Source organism: Suricata suricatta, chromosome 7 (assembly GCF_006229205.1).
Source record: "Suricata suricatta isolate VVHF042 chromosome 7, meerkat_22Aug2017_6uvM2_HiC, whole genome shotgun sequence".
NCBI lineage: Eukaryota > Metazoa > Chordata > Mammalia > Carnivora > Herpestidae > Suricata > Suricata suricatta.
In genome coordinates this window covers 105,532,790-105,552,879 of record NC_043706.1, presented here as the reverse complement: position 1 = coordinate 105,552,879, position 20,090 = coordinate 105,532,790, and the positions used below count along the sequence as shown (strand labels likewise).

The following is a 20,090-nucleotide window of genomic DNA, read 5'->3' as shown; positions in this document are numbered from 1 at the left end:
CCCCCCCCCCCCCCCCCGCTCTTCCTCTGCTTATGCTCTGTCTTTCAAAAATAAATAAATCTCGGGGCGCCTGGGTGGCTCAGTCGGTTAGGCAACTGGCTTTGGCTCAGGTCATGATCTCATGGTTCGTGGGTTCAAGCCCTGCATCGGGTTCTGTGCTGACAGCTAGCTCAGAGCCTGGAGTCTGGTTCAGATTCTGTATCTCCCTCTCTCTCTGACCTTCCCCTGTTCACGCTATCTCTCTCTCTCTCTCTCTCAAAAAAAATAAATAAAAAAACATTTAAAAAAAGTTAAAAAAAAATAAATCTTAAAAAAACTGAAGACTGCAAGGATTTGTAGAGGGTCAGAATAATGTGATTTTATTTTCTTCTTATGATCTAAGGGACATTCTAAAAAGGTCCCTGGACTCAGAGTGGTGGCAAAGACTAACTGAATCAAGAAGCGCTGTCAAATTACTATTAACAAATTAAAGTAGGTCATTAACATGGATGTTGAATTCACTTAAGATGGTAACACAGATCAGTATGGAAAGGAAATCTTCAAAGAAAATGAAATCCATCCTGTGATATACTGATGATTTGCAAAGGATAATCAAATCATGGATATTGACAAAGACTGATGAGAAGCAGAAGAGTAAGGTGGTGAATTAATAAGACTGAAAAATAAGCAAGCACTAATTCCGTTTAGCCTCACTGAGAAGCCCTTAAAAGGACAAGACTGAAGAATTTCTTTATGGAGAGAAGCTGCATTTTGAAGCAGAAAATACAAAATAAATAAATAAATAAAATAAGTAAACAACAAAACTTTTCAGGATAGAGAAACATATTCACAATAGAAAACAGAAACAGGGGAGAGAATAACAGTCATCTGGATGGGACTGAGCTATGTAAGATAGGGAGGAGTGGTAGGAGCAAGAGGGAAGAAAGCAAGAAAGGTAGTTAGTTAATGCCAGAAATGGTATATAAGGATTCACAGTCCAGAAACACTGGAGTCAGTTCATGTAAGAGGTGGTGGGATTGCAGAATAACCTTATGATCAGGGCATAAAAATTTTAAAAGTATAGCAAATATAATAAAATATAATTCATTTGAATGGAAAACATTAATTCCCAAAGTATTAAGAATATTTCCATACTCCTTCCTGGCTGAGTAATTCTATGACTAAATGTCCACCAATTTCTATTCAGTGACAAATTTATTTTAGAGCAAAACAAAACATGACAAGTCTACAGAAGACCTAGATGTAGTAGTACTGTTAAACGGAGTTGATACATTGTTATATGAGGATTAATTGAACTGTTATTGAGAAATGGGTAGTAATTGCTGATCACCCTCATCATCCTGAATCCATCTGTTCATTGTTTCTGATAAAATCATTCATTTAAAAAAAGAAAATGCAAGGACAGTGTAGAATATAAAAAAAAATGAAGTGTTGTTTTAACACCATATACATAAATACACAAACTTCCAGTACAGCAAAGATTATTCAAAGTACCTACATCAACCAGGAGATCTGGGTCTATGCTAAACTGTCTTCCTGACAGCATGGCTTGGAAGTCCTCTAAGCTGCAATCAATACTGTCAAGATAATCCAACAGCTCAACCCTAAGGATAAAAAAGATTAAAAAAATAATCAAATATTAGGTTTTCTTGTTTTTACATTAAAATCACATTATAGGGGGTGCCTTATTATGGAACTGCCAAGAAAATCTCAAGACTGCTCTTGGGATGATTAAATCCTTTCAAAATAACATTTGCAGAGCTCAGCCCTGACCAAAACAAGATAGATTATATGGGTTCATAATGTAAAAGAAAGATCACTGAAAGAGAAATAGAACTTGAACTCAACAAAGAAAGCAAATAAGCTCAGACAACATCTAGATTAATACTCACTTTCCCAAAAGATTGATGTTATCATTTAAAATGGAATCCATCATGGTCACAGGATCTTCTGTGGTCAGACTAGATGAGCCATTTAGCTGGACAGCACTAGACATGAGAGGGCTGGTGCCATCACTGCCTGAACTTAGGGATTCTCTAGCTGGTTCATTCTGATCTCCACTCTGAATCACAGGTGCATACTCATCTTCATTGTCATCTTCAACAATGACAATATCAGGGTACTGGCTACAGCTACATCAGGGTATAAGAAAGAGACAATTACATTTTCAAACAAATTCAATAAATTCATCCTGTCCATTCATTTACATGGAAACTTTCTCTCCAAAACATTTATCAAAAGGCTTAAATTTCTAGGGTGAGTAGCTTAATCAGAAATATTCATTTATCATATGATACAAAGATACAATGATAAAGACATTTAACTCCATAATTAACGAATGAGAATTCTCATTACTTTTTGTTGGGAGTCTTTTTGCTGAGGGGAGAACATGTGGTTAAATAATTTGGTTTTTCAGTTTAATAATCCAGACATGAGTCAGACAGCAGATTTTCACAGAATAAAGTAGTTTTGAATTTAGCTCTTTGATAAGAAACATAACCAATATTTCTGCAAATTTTACTTCATAATCTCCTTACTTGGAGGGATCAGATATAACATCCTCATTAGTTTCTGGAATAACTGGGATATTTTCTTCATCTGCATTATCATCAGTTACATCATAAATAATGATGTCATCTGAAATTCGCTCCCTTGGCTTTAAACCCTCAGTCCTACTGTGTGGAACCTAAAAAAACCATGGAGAAAATATATATCAAAATTTGAAATTATACTGACTACCAAACAACATACTAGTTAAAAAGGGCTAATTAGGTACCCATTATTTACTAAATGTTGAGAATACAATGGTAAGCAAAACAGCTATGTTTTCTGCCTAATGGGACTTATACACTAATTGGTATTAGTACCAATTCACAGAGGTTATGAGGTGTATTACTTTATTCTGGTTAACTATTTCTTTTACTGTAAGAAATCTTGAGGATGACATGCCTAAGACTTCACCAGGAATTTCAAGCATAGATAGATGACCACTGTGCTGATGATTATTTTATCTCAAGCTACTCTATTTGACATATGGTTTATTCTTATTAAATGCTTTCATTATTAGGGAGAAAAGTAATTTCAGCTATTTCAAATAAAATGTCAGCCTGTATCTTAGCAAAAATTTTTTTGTTCAGCTACAGACATATTTAGATCATAAGTACTTAATAAAAATGTATTCAATTCTCTAAAGTAAACTGAAGTCACTATCATAATGCAACAATCTATAAATTTCAACAGTAGATAAATCAGAAGCAAAAGATGTAAAGTATTTAAAAATACATAAATCTAGGTAAATTAAAAAACCATCATCCATTTATACTAACTCTTCAATTCTAAAAACACAGTAATCAAGGTATGCTTGATTACTTAGAAGCAGTGGTGGGAAGAACCAGATGTTAATTTTGGTCTGCTCAAGAAAAAAAATCTTGGTACATTAATAAATCTGAAGCAGTATTTAGAATTCCAATTTGAAAGTTAACAATGAAAATCAGATACTAAAAAAAGTCTAGACTCAACTGGACAGATTTGCCAATGGATATAAGTCTGACAAATGATACAGAGAGCCCATGACAAAGATAAAGGTGAATAAAAATATGTTTTGAAATTGCTAGAGTAAAAAGTCTAGTCTATAATAAAAGCTGGAAATAACTTAAAATAACCAATGGATGAATGCGTAATTACATTATAATATTCACTTAATATCTGAGATTAACTAAATGTGTTTAATAAATCTCCAAAGCAAAACCAAGTGAAAAAAGTTACAATGCAAAAAGACATGTGCAAAATTATATATCATTTATATAAAGTTTAGGTACATGCAAAATAATACTAAATATTATTCAAGAATTTACACACATAAAATGACCATGGGGATAATATATACTAAATTCAAGACAGTGATTATCTAGGAGAGCCTGAAGAAAAGGTGAAAAACAAATCTGAGAACAGGCAACTGAGACAACTACATTTAAAATGGTTTATTTCTTAAAATCTAAAGCAAATAATTAAAAATGTCATGATTTAATAAAGCTGAAGGATAAACATAATTATTCACTAAACTCTGCATAAAATACTAGTACAATAAAATCTGGCTTGAAATAACAAATATAGAATAGAATTTAACCAAAAAAATTACTTTATGATGGTGATTATCAGCTGGTTCTTTGACTATATGTTGAAACAGATTCTTCTTTTGGGCTCCATTAGTATTTAGAAGTAGAGGTCTGAAAATCAGAAGATATTTATGAAATTAAGTGAAGCAGACATAGAAGAAATTTAAACTGCTAATAATTTACCCTCACATCAACATACACAGTTTAATAATAAGAGATTTGTTAATGATACACAATGAACTCTCAAAATGGTCACATCTGGGGGCACCTGGGTGGTTCAGTCAGTAAAGCATCCAACTTTGGCTCAGGTCATGATCTCCCAGTTTGAGGGTTCGAGCCCCACACAGACCTCTATGCTGACAGCTAGGAGCCTGGAGCCTGCTTCAGATTCCAGGTCTCCCTCTCTCTCTGCACCTCCTCTGCTCATGCTCTGTCTGTCTCTGTCTCTCTCTCAAAAATAAACATTAAAAAAAATTCTTTAAAAAAATGGTCACATCTTAGGAATAGAAACTAAAGGATGACTGTGTCTAGGACTTTTATTTTGCCATTCCTTTGTACTATTTTTCTTAAAATAAATATAACAAACTACTCTCTTCACTACTGACTGAACTGTGTAACTCTTTATAAACTGTATTTACATAGTAAGAAACAAATAGGTAGTATCATGAGAACTAATTTTTGGAAGCGGAGTTAAGGCCAAAGCCTAAGTTATAACCATAAACAAGCTTTGCTAAAATATTATTAGCCTTATAAGACCTTTTTCTGCTTTTCAACTATTCCTTTGTCCATCATCTTTAAGCTTTAGTTGTGACAGTGGTAGTTACTAACATTTATAGGTATCACAAGCTACACTCAACATATAGGTTTTTAAATCCTTTATTAGTGAATTAAACATAAGAGCGATTAAGTAAAAAAACATTTTTTTTCAATATATGACCTGTTTTTTAATTTCCCTCATTCAGGCCATCTAATTCTACATTAAACTGCGAATGTGAATAAAAATGGATTCTTTATGAACTGTATTAACTGTAAAGTAACCACTCAGGCTACATTATCTTTCAAAAACATCAGCAGGATGACAGAGGAGGAAATAACACTACTCTTGAAAATGTTCGAGTATAAATTAACAAGGAAACACTGTGCAGCAGAGACAACAGGCATATACTAAGCAAATGTAGGCCATTCACGTAAAACACGAAAATGTTTACTTGTCCATGAATAAGTTAAAGTGTTTTACCACAAAATCTTACCTTTTACGTTTTAAACTCACAAGTTGGTTGTTCTGAACCAACGTAACAATAAACTGGACAATCTAAAAAGAAAATATAAACAAAAAATTTTCCATCGTAGACTTTTAATTCTTCGTCCATATTACAAGTCTTATAAAATTAATTCAAATACTATATGCTCTCTATTATAAGTCACTTAATTTCTCACATTTTAATATATTTGAAATCTGAGTGCATCTTATAATAGATATCTAAAGAAATTTAACGGTTTCTAAGCAGAATGATAACCTGTGATAAAAGTTGCAGCTACCTGTAATACCAAGATGCCTAAGACACTCGTCTACCTAAACATCTATTCATCCATCTACCCACCCACCCATTTATCTATTCAATATTCAATTCAGTTATTTGTTTTGATTGTAAGTACTAAGCATGCCTGGATACAGATTCCAATGATCTACTTAAAATTCTTTCAAGATTATGATAGGGGAAAAAAGTGACAGGCAACATTTTTCTTATACTAGGTAATACAATTAAAGGCAAAAGAAACTGCCAGCCCTTTCAGAATAGAGCATAAAATTTTCAAGGTAAAAAAAACCTTATTGGTAGATTCTAGAAAAATTATTGCTTAATAAAAAATATTGCTATGAAATATCTAATTATACAGCAACAGAAATAAACCCCCAAATACAGTTAGAGGTTATCCAAAAATAAATTCGCAATTTTAAAGTTGGAATACATATACTTTTTTCAAATAAACAATGTAAAGATTTTGTTTTAGATGTTTTCCTCTTAAATATCCAAGATACACATAGTGCCAATCAAGAGAAGATGGTTTAATCTTCTGAGTTGAATTAAATTTAAAAGGAAAAAGCTACTAAACAAATCAAGATATGCAAACAATATTTCACATTTTATGACAGTGTTTCTTAAAGTGCAGTCCAGGGGCTCCTCGGTGGCTCAGCTGATTGAGCTTACGAATCTTGATTTTGGCTCAGGTCATGATCTTGCAGTTTGTGGGACTGAGCCCTATCTCAGGCTCTGCAGTAACAGGGCAGAACCTGCCTGGGATTCTCTCTCTCCCTCTCTCTCTGCTTCTCTTCAGCTCGTATCCATGCTCTCTCTCTCTCTCTCAAAATAAAAAAATAAACTTGAGGGGAAAAAAAAAGGAAAAAAGAGTGTGGTCCAGGGACCAGCAATATTAGACAAATTCTCAGTGCCACTCCAGAACTGCTAAATCTGAAATTCTGAGGATGGGGTCCAGCAATGTATGCTCAGCAATACTGATATGATTGTAGTGTGGCTTGGGTTGAGGTGCTTTGAAATTTACTGTCATTTTCCTAAAGGAGCTAAAAAGGTGAGAATCACATGGTGAACTATGAAAAGCAGTATATTACTGACAGGCTCTAAATAAAGGCCAAAAGTAAGTGGAGGACTATTTAAACTCTGCAGGAAAGTTCTCTAAGTTTTATAAAATGTAATTATATGACTAAAATACAGAATTGTCAATTAGAAAGGCATATTACATAGCTTTTATACTGTGTGCTCTCCCCCAAAGGAGGATACTAAATAGTATTCCTTAGAATCAAAATTAACTTTTCCACAGAGAAAAATATAGACATTTTAGTTGAAGAATTAGACAGCATTAGAGTCTATGAAAAGGAAGCTAGCCACTAACCTTATTCAAAAGAAAATGCTGATAGCTGATGAGAAGACAAGTTAAATTTAAACGTAAAGGTATCAATGAAATAATTTGATTTCAATTATTTTTGTTAATTTATAAATAAATATTATACAAAAATTCTAAAAACCTTAGGTGTTGAATTTATAAGATCCTGAGTCACTAGCTAAGTTTCTCCTGTAATTTGTTCATCTTAGTTCTCTCACGACAATTATGCATCATGTTGTACAAAGCCTGTTTCCTGAAGGAGAAGATAAGTCACCTGACATTTACAGCATCTAACTTCTGGACCTGGCAAGTTCTATAACTGGTACTATTTTCCCGTCCTGTAACAAGCACCTATATCAGTAACTCACATCTACTATTCCAATTGAGCCAAGGCAAAAAAGTAAATGGCAGACTTATGAACCAATTCCAGTAATAAAGAAAAGATTATCAGCTATCACTATGCGTTATGAAAACTCGTTAGCTCTACCAAATCACATATATTCAAACCCAGATTTGAGCAGACAGAATGTTAGCTTTCATGAAAAATTCAAATTTTATATAAGTATTTGATCAACTATCCTTGACTTTGGGTGGGGGGGAAGCTATGTAGTACCATAAGCTAACATTTAACTAAAACATTACATTCTGAAAAAGATTAAAAGACTTTTAAAAAATAAAGTACAGGTTATACAATATATCATTTTAAATCATGTATTCTTAACAAGGTTGTATGCTGGAATCAGCTTAGGGAAGCTCTGAAAATATATATACTTCGATTAAACACTTAAACCTGAATTCTATGTTCAACCCTTCAGTTTCATATTGATTGGGAAAAAAAAAAAAGCAAACCCCAGTGTATCTATTTTGACTACAGGTCAAAGGCTGCAACCATTCATCTCTGCTCTAAGCTGCTCCACTAGACCCAGATCCAGTCAGTCATAACTCTATTTTTAGCTAAAGACCTCCCACCCTTCCTTCCCACACCCAAAACCTGTTGCTTAAACTTCAGAGTCTAGTTTACTCATGAGCAAAAAATAGCTGCCTTAATTACTTTAATGTTTCAACTCTTATTAATATATGAAAGCTGATATGAAAAGACTAAATCACAAGGACACAATGCAACAGAGAGATTTTCAGTTCTCCCAGTAATTTTCAGTTCAGATATAACATCTAGAATTTATTTTATAACACACTACATTAACTGCCTATCTAGAGAAACTAATAATGGCATACACTGATAACTCATTTTTTGAACTCAGAATCTGGTTAACGGATTTGAAAATTTTAGTCATTTGTCTTCAAAGATCATATCTTTGCCTCTTCAAGTAAAATACAGTAAAAACAAAAATAATGAACCCACACAATAAGGCTATCTTTCATAGTAAAAAATGTCATGAAATTGGTAGTATATTAATTATGTTCCCAAAAATAAAGTATCTTTAAGGCTATTAAGTCACTTAAAGCTAATGAGACGTTAGCTGGGAATATGGAACAACCAAATTTAGCTAATAAGAAGTGTTTCTTATTAAAATGAAAATATAACACTATTTGTTTGATTTCATAGTTTCACTACTCTATATGTACCCCATATATAAGAAACTAAGACCAATCATTGACTATTCAACAGACTTTTTTGGGTTACAAATGGTACACAAATTAAACAAAGGTAGATTATAGTCATGGTGGAAAAAAGCTTACCTTTCGAATAACTTGTTGCTGTTGTGCGTGTTTTGCTCGTAATTCTGACACCTCCTTCCAAAGGGACTCATTCTCACTACATCATTTATTATAAAACAAAACAAAAAAAATTTTCAGAAAGCCAGACCTCAAGATATTTCATTAAAAATACCAGTGAACTTTACCACATATTTTTATGAGAGGAGAAAAATATTGGTTCAATTACATAAAATAACAACTATCTTGACACAGCTCCAGAATCATCCTTTCATAACTATAGTACATTCTACTGTTGGCAATATAAACACAAAATTTTAAGAATCATGCCTACATCCATGTAGTAGCAGGCAATTTACTTCTCTGACAATGTGGCTCATTACTTCTTGTTAAAAAAATAAACCAACCTTTCAACTGTGCCTACCAAGTGAATTTAGGACTTGTGCTTAGAAAAGAATTTAAAAAAAAATTTTTTTAATGTTTACTTATTTTTGAGAGACAGAAAGAGAGAGAGAAAGAGAGAGTACACAAGCAGTGGAGGGGCAAAGAGGGAGGCAGAAGTTTCAAAGCAGGCTCCATGCTGACAGCAGAGAGCCCAATGCGGGAGTAAAACTCACAGACTGCGAAATCATGACCTGAGCTGAAGCTGGACACCTAAATAACCGAATCTCCCAGGCACCCTTAGAAAAGAATTCTTAAAAGAAGTGACATTTGCCCAGTTCTAAGCTTCCTATGCTCTAAGCATTATGCTAAGCATTTTATGTGTATTTCTTATTTAAACTTCTCTAAAATCAGTCAAGAAATGAATTATTAACCCTATTTTATAGAGGAGGACACTGAGACTCAAGAATTGAGAGGCCTTGCCTAAAACCACACAGGTAATTTATAGTTAAGTGTTAAAATCGATCTAAATTCTAAAATTGTCCATCTTAAGATTTGTTTCAAACACAAACATATGGAAACACTAAAACAAGTTTTTTTTAAGCATGTCTAAGTATATGACAAACCAATAACTTTCCTTCATTAACTATTTTTATTAAAATTGCAGCTATTAAATGTTAGCATCAATGATAACACTGAGAAGGCATGAAAGATAATCCACCTATTAAAATGATCTGATTTTTGCTCTTGTTAATTTCCATCTTCCTCAAGCCAAACAATTACAAAAGGGACTGGATTTACATATAGAAGGTATTGAAAATAAAACTTTTAATACTTACTGAATAATTAGGGTACTTTTTCTGACTCAGATATGTAAATTAAAAAAAAAATTTAATGTTTGAGAGAGGGAGGGAGGGAGAACACGAGAGGGAGAGGGGCAGAGAGAGGGAGACACAGAACCTGAAACAGGCTCCAGACTCTGTGAGATCATGACCTGAGCCAGTCAGCTGCTCAACTGAAAGAGCCACCCACGTGCCCCAGATTCAAATATTTAAAGATACTATCATCTATCTGCCTACTAAAACATGAATAGAAGAATGGTTAGCTCTAAAACTTATTGGATGAATCTAGGATCCCATTCCTTAAGTGCTAAACCCAAGAGTCAAGGAATTGGGTCAAAAGGTACCACAGGCACATTTAATAATGTGGGATAAATGAATAAATTATGCACAATGGGACAGCTTAAAATCAAGTCTTACTCAAAAAAGGGAATCACATCCAAGGTTAGTCTTTTAATGAAGATACTGGAGTTAAGACAGCTAAATGTCCCACACTTGAAATGGAAGCGAATACATAAAATTCTCAAGACCTTGACACCTATTAGGATAATAGAAAAAAAAAATCGCAACTACTTACTAAGAATTAAATATATCTATTCTATATAGGAGTTGTTACTGTGGCAAATAATGGCGCCAAAAATTGTAATAAACAAAAGCAAATTTCTGTGGATAAAGGATTTGAATATTTTACCACATCTATGTAAATAAATATCAAGTAGGGCAAGGCTCGTGTCCTTTTTCCCTATTTTTTGTGTCCTATTTTTTCCTAAGAGATGGGCTACATAGAAAAGTCTTATGAAACCACTGTAAAAAAAAAGTAGTATTTTTTATGGCTTGTGTGCCCTCATGTGTATGAGCATCATACGAAATATAACCTAAGTAGAATCATATTTCCTACAACTTAAAGATCTACTATCAGTGAGACTTGTGCATCATATTGTTTTAACTGCTCTAAATTCTTTTGACCACCATCAAGAAAATACACTATTGAGGTAAAGTCAAGGGCTATAAATGGATTCAAATCTTACAGAAAAATGACCTTTTATCTTAGTTTCAACAATGAAAGTACTTAAAGCACTAACCTCCAACCCCCAACACACAAATATACACACCAGACCCTATATTAATACTGTATTTGGAAATAATACTTTACCTTTTTAATTCAGAAAGCCTCGACTCAATAGTTTCCTGTTTTATTTGAACCTTCTGAGCACTACTTATAATTTTTGTTAAATCTTCCTGACGAATCTTATTTTCTTCTGGTTTTGAAGATGAAACCTTTTGAAAGCAAATTCAGGAAATCAATAAAATACTAAACATCATGTTTATAATTCAAAGCTTCCCTATTATAAGTGAGTTTTGTAGCCCATTTGAAAAATTAGACTTAGCTCCAAAAAGCCCAGGTTAGGATTCTATAAAAAGAATAAACGTCATAGCTCAAAGAAAAGAATAAGAAATAATCTATTTTTTGTTTTTTTTTAACGTTTAAACGTGGAAAAGTTTCCAAGGACAGGAACAACTTAGGGTTTTTTTTTTTCATTCCCTTTTGCCAAACTCACTGTAATTTCCTCAAGCCTCTGTATTATCACATTCCATGTTTAATTAAATTTATGCAGTAACAGCTGCACACTAGACCATTTTCTTTCATGGTCCATTAACTCTTTTATCCCCTCTCTTTTGTGGATTTAGTAAAATAATTTATTTCAGCAAAAGATACCAGTCATTTAAAAATGTATTATTAAATGCTTACTACAATGCAAAAGACTGATTCTGGCCATTGGATATTCAGCTGTGAACTAAAGAAAAAGCCCTTTCTAGCAGGAGCTAGAGTGGACATTCTAGCAGGAGCTTACATTTTTAAGCTAAATTAGAAGGAGTTGAGCCATCCCAATATGGATGATTCCTCAATCCTCAAAATGTAAAGATTTTCCTTCTCTCTCTAAGGTATTTGAAGACTAAGCCCTCAGGACAGTTGACTGCAGAGAAAAAAATATAAAATAGAGGGAAATAATGAAAGCTTTATTAATCTAAGTCATCCCAACAAGGAACACCTGTGTATTTCTGTACATTCTTAATTTCAACAGGTGAAATATTAAGTTGGCCAAATATGCTACATGGTAATGCCCTAAATAAATCACATTAACAATAGCTCACCTTCCTCTTAATGTTCTCCAATAAGTCATCCTGGCCTTGTTTGAAGTAAGGATGCTGAAATTCAACAGGACCATCTCGTTCCTGCTTTACAATTCCAGAGTCAATATGTACAACTTTACGGAAACCATCTGAAAAGAGTAAAAATTTTGATGACTAAACTAGACAAAAGTAAAAATTTCCTTTTTCTTTATCAACCTAATGGGAACAAAGGTTTAATCTGTTGATGATAGTGCTTCAAATAAACTGCTGTCCATACTCACACATATTCAGTTGCCTCACAAAGCTTGCCATGTTATTGTGCTTGAAATATTTGGGAAGAATTTCTTTTGCAAATCTTTGTTCATCCAAAACCAGAAAACTTTGGCCATTCTGAAAAAGACACAAAAAGTCTGTTAGTTGAGGTCCTTGGAGGTTGATATATATGAATTCCAAAACTGGGAAGTCCTTCTATGACACTTTTAGATCAACATTTTATGCCTATTAACAGCAACAAGAAACAAACTGTAACTAAGTGCCAAACTGTAATTAAGCTTTTTAATGTCAACCTCAGAAGTTTAGGAATATGTATCAAACCAAAAGCTACATCATACCCTATGGTGCAATATTAGAGAAGAATTTCCATTAAATCAGAAACAAGAAAAAAAATGCTCTAAGTAGGCAACATAATTATTTAACATTGTTTTAAAGCCAATGCAATTAGACAAAAACAAAATTTAAGAGGAAGCCGTATTTTATCGTTATCTGCAACACACGTATCTTTGCACAATCAACTGAAAAACTGTGAAAGAATTCAGTAAAATATCTGGCTCCTATTTAAAGTCACCACTGTTCTTCTATACAAAAAAATAATTTGAAACTTAAGACAATACAGTAATCAAAACAGCATGGTACTGTCATAAACACAGAAAGGCAGACCAATCAAATAGAATAAAGAGCCCTCAAATACACCCTTACATATAAAGCCCAAAGATTTTTTTACTAGAGTATCAAGACCATTCAATGAGGAAAGGACAGTTCTCAACAAATGATGCTGGGAAAACTGTATACTCACATGCAAAGGAACAAAGTTTACCTTATACCGTATGCAAAAATTAACTCAAAATGGATCAAAGACCTAAACATAAAGATAGAACTATAAAAATCTTACATCTACAAATGTATAAATCTATACGCTTTATATATAACCTTATACATATATAAATCTTATATATAAATCTTATATATAGATCATGTACATAAATCTTACATACATATAAATTATATATAAATCTTATATACATATGACATATATACAGATATAAATACACAAGGTCAGAAGACACTAAGACCACTGAGCCACTGAGATACCCCTTAAATTATAAAAATCTCAGAAAAAAATATAAGGGAAAAAGCTTTATTTGGATTTGGCAATGGTTTCTTGGTCAATACCAAGGCATCAAAACTGACCAATGAGGCTATCTCAAATTAAAAAACTTTTGTACAAAGAACATCATCAATAGAAAGAAAAGGCAACCAAAAGAATGGGAAAAAATATTTGCAAGCTGTATATCTGATAAGGGGTTAATATCTGTCACAAAGAACTTCTACAACTCAACAACAAAAAGGAAGCCACCCCCATCAGAAATGGGCAAGGACTTGAGTAGGTATTTTTCCAAAAAAAATAAACAAATGGCCAATAAATGGAAAGGTGACTAACATCAGTAATCATTAGGGTAACGAAAACCATAATCACAATCATCACTTCACAATATTAGGATGGCAATTATTTTTTTAAAAACACCAAACACACAGAAAATAAATGTTGGGGGGATGTGGAGAAACTGGAAACCTTTACACTGCTGGTAGAAATGTAAAATAGTACAGCTGCTATGGAAAACAGTATGGTAGTTCCTAAAAAACACAAAATTACTATATGATCCTACAATTCTACTTCTATGTACCATGAAGAATGGGGCAGATACTCGAAAAGATATTTGTATACCCATGTTCATAGTAACATTACTGCAAAAATCAAAAAGGAGAAGCAACCCGGGGCGCCTGGATGGCTCAGTCAGTCAAGTGTCTGACTTCAGCTCCAGTCATGATCTCATTGTCTGTGAGTCTGAGTCCTGGATTGGGTTCTGTGCTGACAGCTCAGAGCCTGAAGCTTCTTCGGATTCTGTGTCTCCCTCTCTCTCTGCTCCTCCCCTAATTGCGCTCAGTCTCTCTCTCTCAAAACTAAATATGCATTAAAAAAAAAAAAAAAAAGAAGCAACCCAAATGTCCACTGACTAATGAATGGACAAACAAAATGTGGTATATACACACAATGAGTATTATTCAGCCTTAAAAGAGGAAGAAAATTCTGACAGGTACTACAACATGGATGAACTTCAAAGATATACTACATGAAATAAACAAAGCACAAAAGGACAAATATTTTACTATTTTACTTATGTGAGATATCTAGAATAGTCTAATTTATAAGGACAAACACAAATGGTCATTAGGGGCTAGGAAGAGGGAGAATTTGGAAGTTATTTAGAGTCTAAGGAGTACAAAGTTTCAGTTTGGAAAGTTGAAAAACATTCTGGAAATAGATGGAAGCAATGGCTGCATAACACTGTAAATGTACCTAATGCCACTGAACGGTATACTTAAAAATGGGTAAGATAATTTAATGTCAGGTATATTTTATTATAAAAATTATAAACTTTTGTGACAACATTAAATATGGAGTGACAAATACAGAACTGTAAGGCTATCAATTCTAATTAACCAATACATTAAATTCTCAACTTTGAAGAAAACTTTGGAGATGAGGTGAAGAGATGTTAACACAACCAAATATTAGGTACTTAAGTTCACTTATAAAATAATATGTAACAATAGGCAAGAAAATACTAAAATCAATGATAGGAGAGATGTTAACCTTACCCTATAAAGGTGAAATAATTACAGTGTTTACAAGAGTTTTGTACTAAAGAAGAGACAGTCAAAAAGAAAAAAATGGACTAGAGAGAACAGAAGTTAAGCAAATCTATTTGAGAATTATATCTATATTATTTATTACATATTAACAATAAATATACTATGTATAATGACATATAGCATTAAAATTAGAGGTGAAAATCTGAATAAAAAAGGATTATTTCATAAATTTTTCATTTGGAAAGGAAAAAACAAAAGCTCAATGCTAACTCACTGCTCAGTGTTAACTCAAAGCTCACAAACAGCTTTTGAGAGTATAAAATAAACTAGAAGCCATACTGGTAAAGAATTTATAATTTATTCATGGAAACTGCCAGCTGCCTACTCTATTCCCAAATTTCTCTAATTCCTTTTTATTTTTGTTATTTTAAGACTAAAACTATATTTTTAAGATGTACAACATGATTTAATAGATTTATAAACATAGAGCAAGGACTACCACAAACTAACATTATCTACATCAAGCTAAAAAGCTTCTGCACAGAAAACAAAAAGAGAACCTAATGGAATGAGAAAATAACTGCAAGCAATATATATGATAAGGGATTAATATTCCAAATATGAAAGGAACACATTCAACAACCCCCCCCCCAAAAAAAGACACAACAGATTAAAAAAGAACCCAAATGCACATGTTCCCCAAAATACAGGAATAGCCAACAAGTGTATGAAAAGGTGATCAACATCACTAACCATTAGGGAAATGAAAACCAAAACCACAATGAGGTAGTACTTTATATCTAGTAGGATGGTAATTATTAAAAAAAAAATAAGTGTTGGCGAGGATGTGAAGAAAAGGGAACTTTCACATACTGTTTGTGGAAATGTAAATCAGTAACAACCATTATGAAAACACAGGAAGTTTCCTCATGATCCAGCTACCTCTTTCCTGGGTATACATCCAAAGGAAATGAAATCAGTATCTCAAAGACTTATCTGTGCTCCTATGTTTACTGTGACATTATTTACAATAGACAAGATATGGAAACAACCTCAGTGTCCCTCAACAGAAAAATGCATAAAGAAACTGTGATACACACACAGGAACACTATTTACCCTTAAAAACAAAGAGATCCATTTGGAAAAACATGAATGATCCTCTACTTTGTTATGAACAGAATCACAATTTTGTTTCATGGGGCAACCACATTTCTCAGTCCCCCTTACAAACAGAGCCAAATACACTCCTGGCAATTAAGATATAAATAGAACGAACTGAGTGGGGCTTCCAGAAAAGGTTCTATAAGGGGAGCAATTCAAAGTGTCAAATCCCTATATCCCATATCCCTGATTGGAACTTTGAGCTAATGACTAAAGCTTCAGCAATCACTGATATAGAGAATCTAAGTATGGCTGAAAAGACCAGAAGGTGATTGGGTATCTTCTCAGACTTAAAAGGAAAATACATCTCTATTCCGTTTAAACCACTGTATGGGTTTCTATTATTTGTGTCTAAAACTAAACCTGATTACTAATAGAGTTATAAAAAATTCAGTACTTGAAAATTAATATAAAAATATTTTAAATACTTATGACAGTTAAATGCATTAATTAAAAATTTCTTTAAAAATCAGTTAAGATGAAAAACCCAATGTAAAATTTAGAAGAGCCCCAACTCATTATAATTGTAGAGCAAAATAAATAATGATTTTCTCTTACTAGACTGAAAAAATTAAAATAAATTTTTTTAATGTTTGTTTATTTTTGAGAGGCAGAGAGAAAGAGTATGAGCAGGGGAAGGGCAGCGAGAGAGGAAAACAAAATCCAAAGCAGGCTCCAGGCTCTGAGCTATCAGCACAGAGCCTGATGGGGGGTTTGAACCCACAAACCGCAAAATCATGACCTGAACTTAACCGGCTGAGAAGACTGGCGACATTTTTAAAGTTTGATGATAATCAGAACTGGTTATTAGGTAATAACTATTAAAATTAAAAATGCATGCTTTTTCCTATCTAAAAAGACTTCCCCTCTACCTTGCTTCCCTCTCAATCTATCCACCCGGTTTGTCTTTTCCTTCACTGCAAAACTTAACAAATACTTCAAAGTCCCCTTCTCCAGATCAGTACCATCTACTTACTCCTGCTAAAAACTGGTTTCATTCTCCCTCACTCTACTCAAACTATTTTTTTCTAAAATGTCAAATGCCAAATTCAATGCCTTCCTTTCAGTCCTGATCTTCCCACCTCTGTGGCGTTTCATTTGGCACTACTGAAAATCTTCTTAAATACTCTACTCTTTTGACTTTGAAACTAAATAGTATTAGGTCTCCTCTCTCTCATGTTTCCTTTCAATTTTCTTCACCTATCAAAGGTGGTGTGTTTTTTAGGTTTCTATCCTTGATCATGACACCTTTTATAACTCTTTTCCTAGGCAATATCATCCACTTCAGTGTACCTAGTGACTTTATTAAATATGCTGTTTTATTATTTATGATCACATCAACAACCAAAAGATAAATTAAAAATTCTCAATTTTAACAGCTAGTTAAGGGGGAAATATGAAAAACATTTCTTTTAAAAATAAGAAAAAGGGATCTGTGATCACTGCTTCTATTTGATATGCTAAGAGGTCTTAACAATGCAAAAAAGAAAAAAATGGAGGTATAAATCTCTGAAAGGAAGAGCAAAACTATCATTCACAGATGCATGGATGTGCACTTAAAAGAACCCAAATTAGTAAAATGATTAGCCCACTGGTTTATTATCAACATACAAATGGTTTTTGTATTTCTAACTACCAGAAACAGCCAGAATGTATTTTTAACTAAAGGATACCACATACAACATCTTTTGCTTTTTAACATTTATTCATTTCTGAGAGACAGAGAGAGCATAAGCAGGGTTGGGGCAGAGAGAGAGGGAGACACAGAATCAGAGCAGACTCCAGGGTCTGAGCTGTCAGCACAGAGCCTGACATGGGGCTTGAACTCACCTACCATGAGATCACGACCTGAGCTGAGGTCAGATGCTTAAACGACTGAGTCACCCAAGCACTCCTCCACTTACAACTTCTTACAATACCTAAGAAGAAAATCTAATAAAGATGTGCAAGACCCAATTACCAAAAAATAAAGAACTTTATTTTTTATATTTAAAAACATTTTTCTAATGTTTATTTTGAGAGAGAGAGTGTACGCGCGAGTAAGGAAGGGGTAGAGAGAGAGGGAAGGAGAGAGAATCTCAACTAGGCTTCACACTGTCAGGTCACACTGACCTGACCCGAAATCAAGAGTTGGATCCTTAACTAACTGAGCCACCAGTGCCCCCCAAATATAGAACTTTATTAAACAAAATAAATTTTAAAACAAGCTTTGTTTATGGGAATATTCAATATCATAAAGATTTCCATTTTCCCTAATCTGATTTAGTTTCAATGCAATTCCAATTAAAATCCCAACAGGTTTTCTTTAGTGGAACTTGAATTTAAAACATGTACAGAAGAGCAAAGACCAGCAATACTCGAGGTACTCCTGAGGAATAAGTTGCCCTCCCAAAAGCAAGACAGTATAAAGCTACAGTAATTAAGACATGTGATGAAGGAAGGAAAAAGAAAGTTCAATGGAATGGAACACAGAACCTAGAAACAAAATCACAGTACCTACCTGTAATTTTGCTGTAAGACCTAGGTAGCAATACACATCACCACAGAAAGAAAAAACTACTACTCAACGAAGGGGCTAGGACAACTATTTATATGAAAAATAATGAAACTGGATTCCTCATACCACATACAAAAATCAATTCCAAGTGAATTAAAGACTTACACAAAACATGCAAACTTTTAAAAATTTCAAGAAAAATACAAGAGAAATATAAAAGTATTTTTCTCTCCCTGAGGTAGAGGTAAGAAAAAACATCCTGAAGAAACAAAAAGCATGAACAAAAACAATGAATATATTAAATTATACTAAAATTAAAAACTTGTACTCATCAAAAGAAAAAGATAAGCTTCAAACTAGAAGATATAAGCAACACATAAACCCCCCAAATGGAGGGTTATATATACAAGGAATTCCTACAAATATTAAAAAATAAGCCACCCAATAGAAAAATGGTCTTTACTTCATAGAATAGGTAAGACATATGGCCAATAAATATGAAAAGGTGTTTGACCATATTAGTAATCAAGGAAATATAAATTAGCACCTCACTGAGAGAACACTTTACATCCATTAGATCAGGAAAAAAATTAAGAACAATGATAACATCAAGTTTTACGGATGTGAATTAATGGAAAATCTCATGCATAGCTAACAGAAGTATAAAATCATTTAATCTCTTTGGAAAACAATTCGAACTATTTTCAGGTCAAATAGATCATATCTTATTTTCCAGCAATTCCACTCTCCAACGTAGAGACATATGTATACCTTAAAGAAATTCTTGCTTATATACACCAGGAAAGGTGTATAAGAATGCTCATAATAGCATTCAACACAGTTGATCATCTTCTCTTTCTTGAACCATTTTTTTCCTTTAACTACTATGCCCTTACTCCCTTGTTTTTCTCCTATTGCACTGTTACGTCTCAATCTCCTTTGCTAGCTTTTCCTTACTTTCATGCCCTCTAAAAATCAGAATAGCCTGTCTTTCAGCTCCTTCTATTTTCATTTGTCTCCCTGGATGATCACATCCAGGTCCATGGCTTTACCAATCACAAACTTAAATGCCAGTGTCTTATATTCAAAAATCCTAGTCAGTATTTCCATGTGGATGTCTTGGAGTATTGATGTCATTCAGACTGTTCAAAAATATTCCTGTTCTCCTTCCTAGCATTGAACTTCCCCACCTCCTTTGAAATTAGGCATGGTCATATGACTAAGTGTGGTCAACAAAATGTAAGCTAAACAAAACAATTTTAAAGTAACATTAGCGTCCATTTGTAATCTCAAAGTTAATATGGCCAAACAGAATCTCCACCTGCATTTCTCTGAATACTCTCCCATCTGAGCAAATGCTATTATCATTTATCTTGTTGTTGAGGCCAAATCTGAGTCATTCTTAATTCTTCTCTATCTTTCCTATACTCCAGACCTTTTATTAGAAAGTTCTGCTGCTT

General features: G+C 33.3%; 1 protein-coding gene across 1 annotated transcript in view; it reads right to left on the bottom strand.

Annotated features, from left to right (window-relative positions):
- HSF2 (heat shock transcription factor 2) overlaps positions 1-17,988 on the bottom strand; it is a 26,000-nt gene extending 8,012 nt beyond the window's left edge. The window contains exons 1-10 of the mRNA XM_029943355.1: positions 17,968-17,988; positions 12,322-12,430; positions 12,062-12,189; positions 11,061-11,185; positions 8,712-8,787; positions 5,366-5,427; positions 4,139-4,226; positions 2,538-2,686; positions 1,893-2,132; positions 1,499-1,604 (exon numbers count right to left, since the gene is read on the bottom strand). Coding sequence (XP_029799215.1) covers positions 1,499-1,604; positions 1,893-2,132; positions 2,538-2,686; positions 4,139-4,226; positions 5,366-5,427; positions 8,712-8,787; positions 11,061-11,185; positions 12,062-12,189; positions 12,322-12,430; positions 17,968-17,970 — 1,086 coding nt within the window. The 5' untranslated portion in view covers positions 17,971-17,988. The remainder of the gene's footprint in view (positions 1-1,498; positions 1,605-1,892; positions 2,133-2,537; positions 2,687-4,138; positions 4,227-5,365; positions 5,428-8,711; positions 8,788-11,060; positions 11,186-12,061; positions 12,190-12,321; positions 12,431-17,967) is intronic.
- Between the last annotated feature and the right edge of the window lie 2,102 nt (positions 17,989-20,090).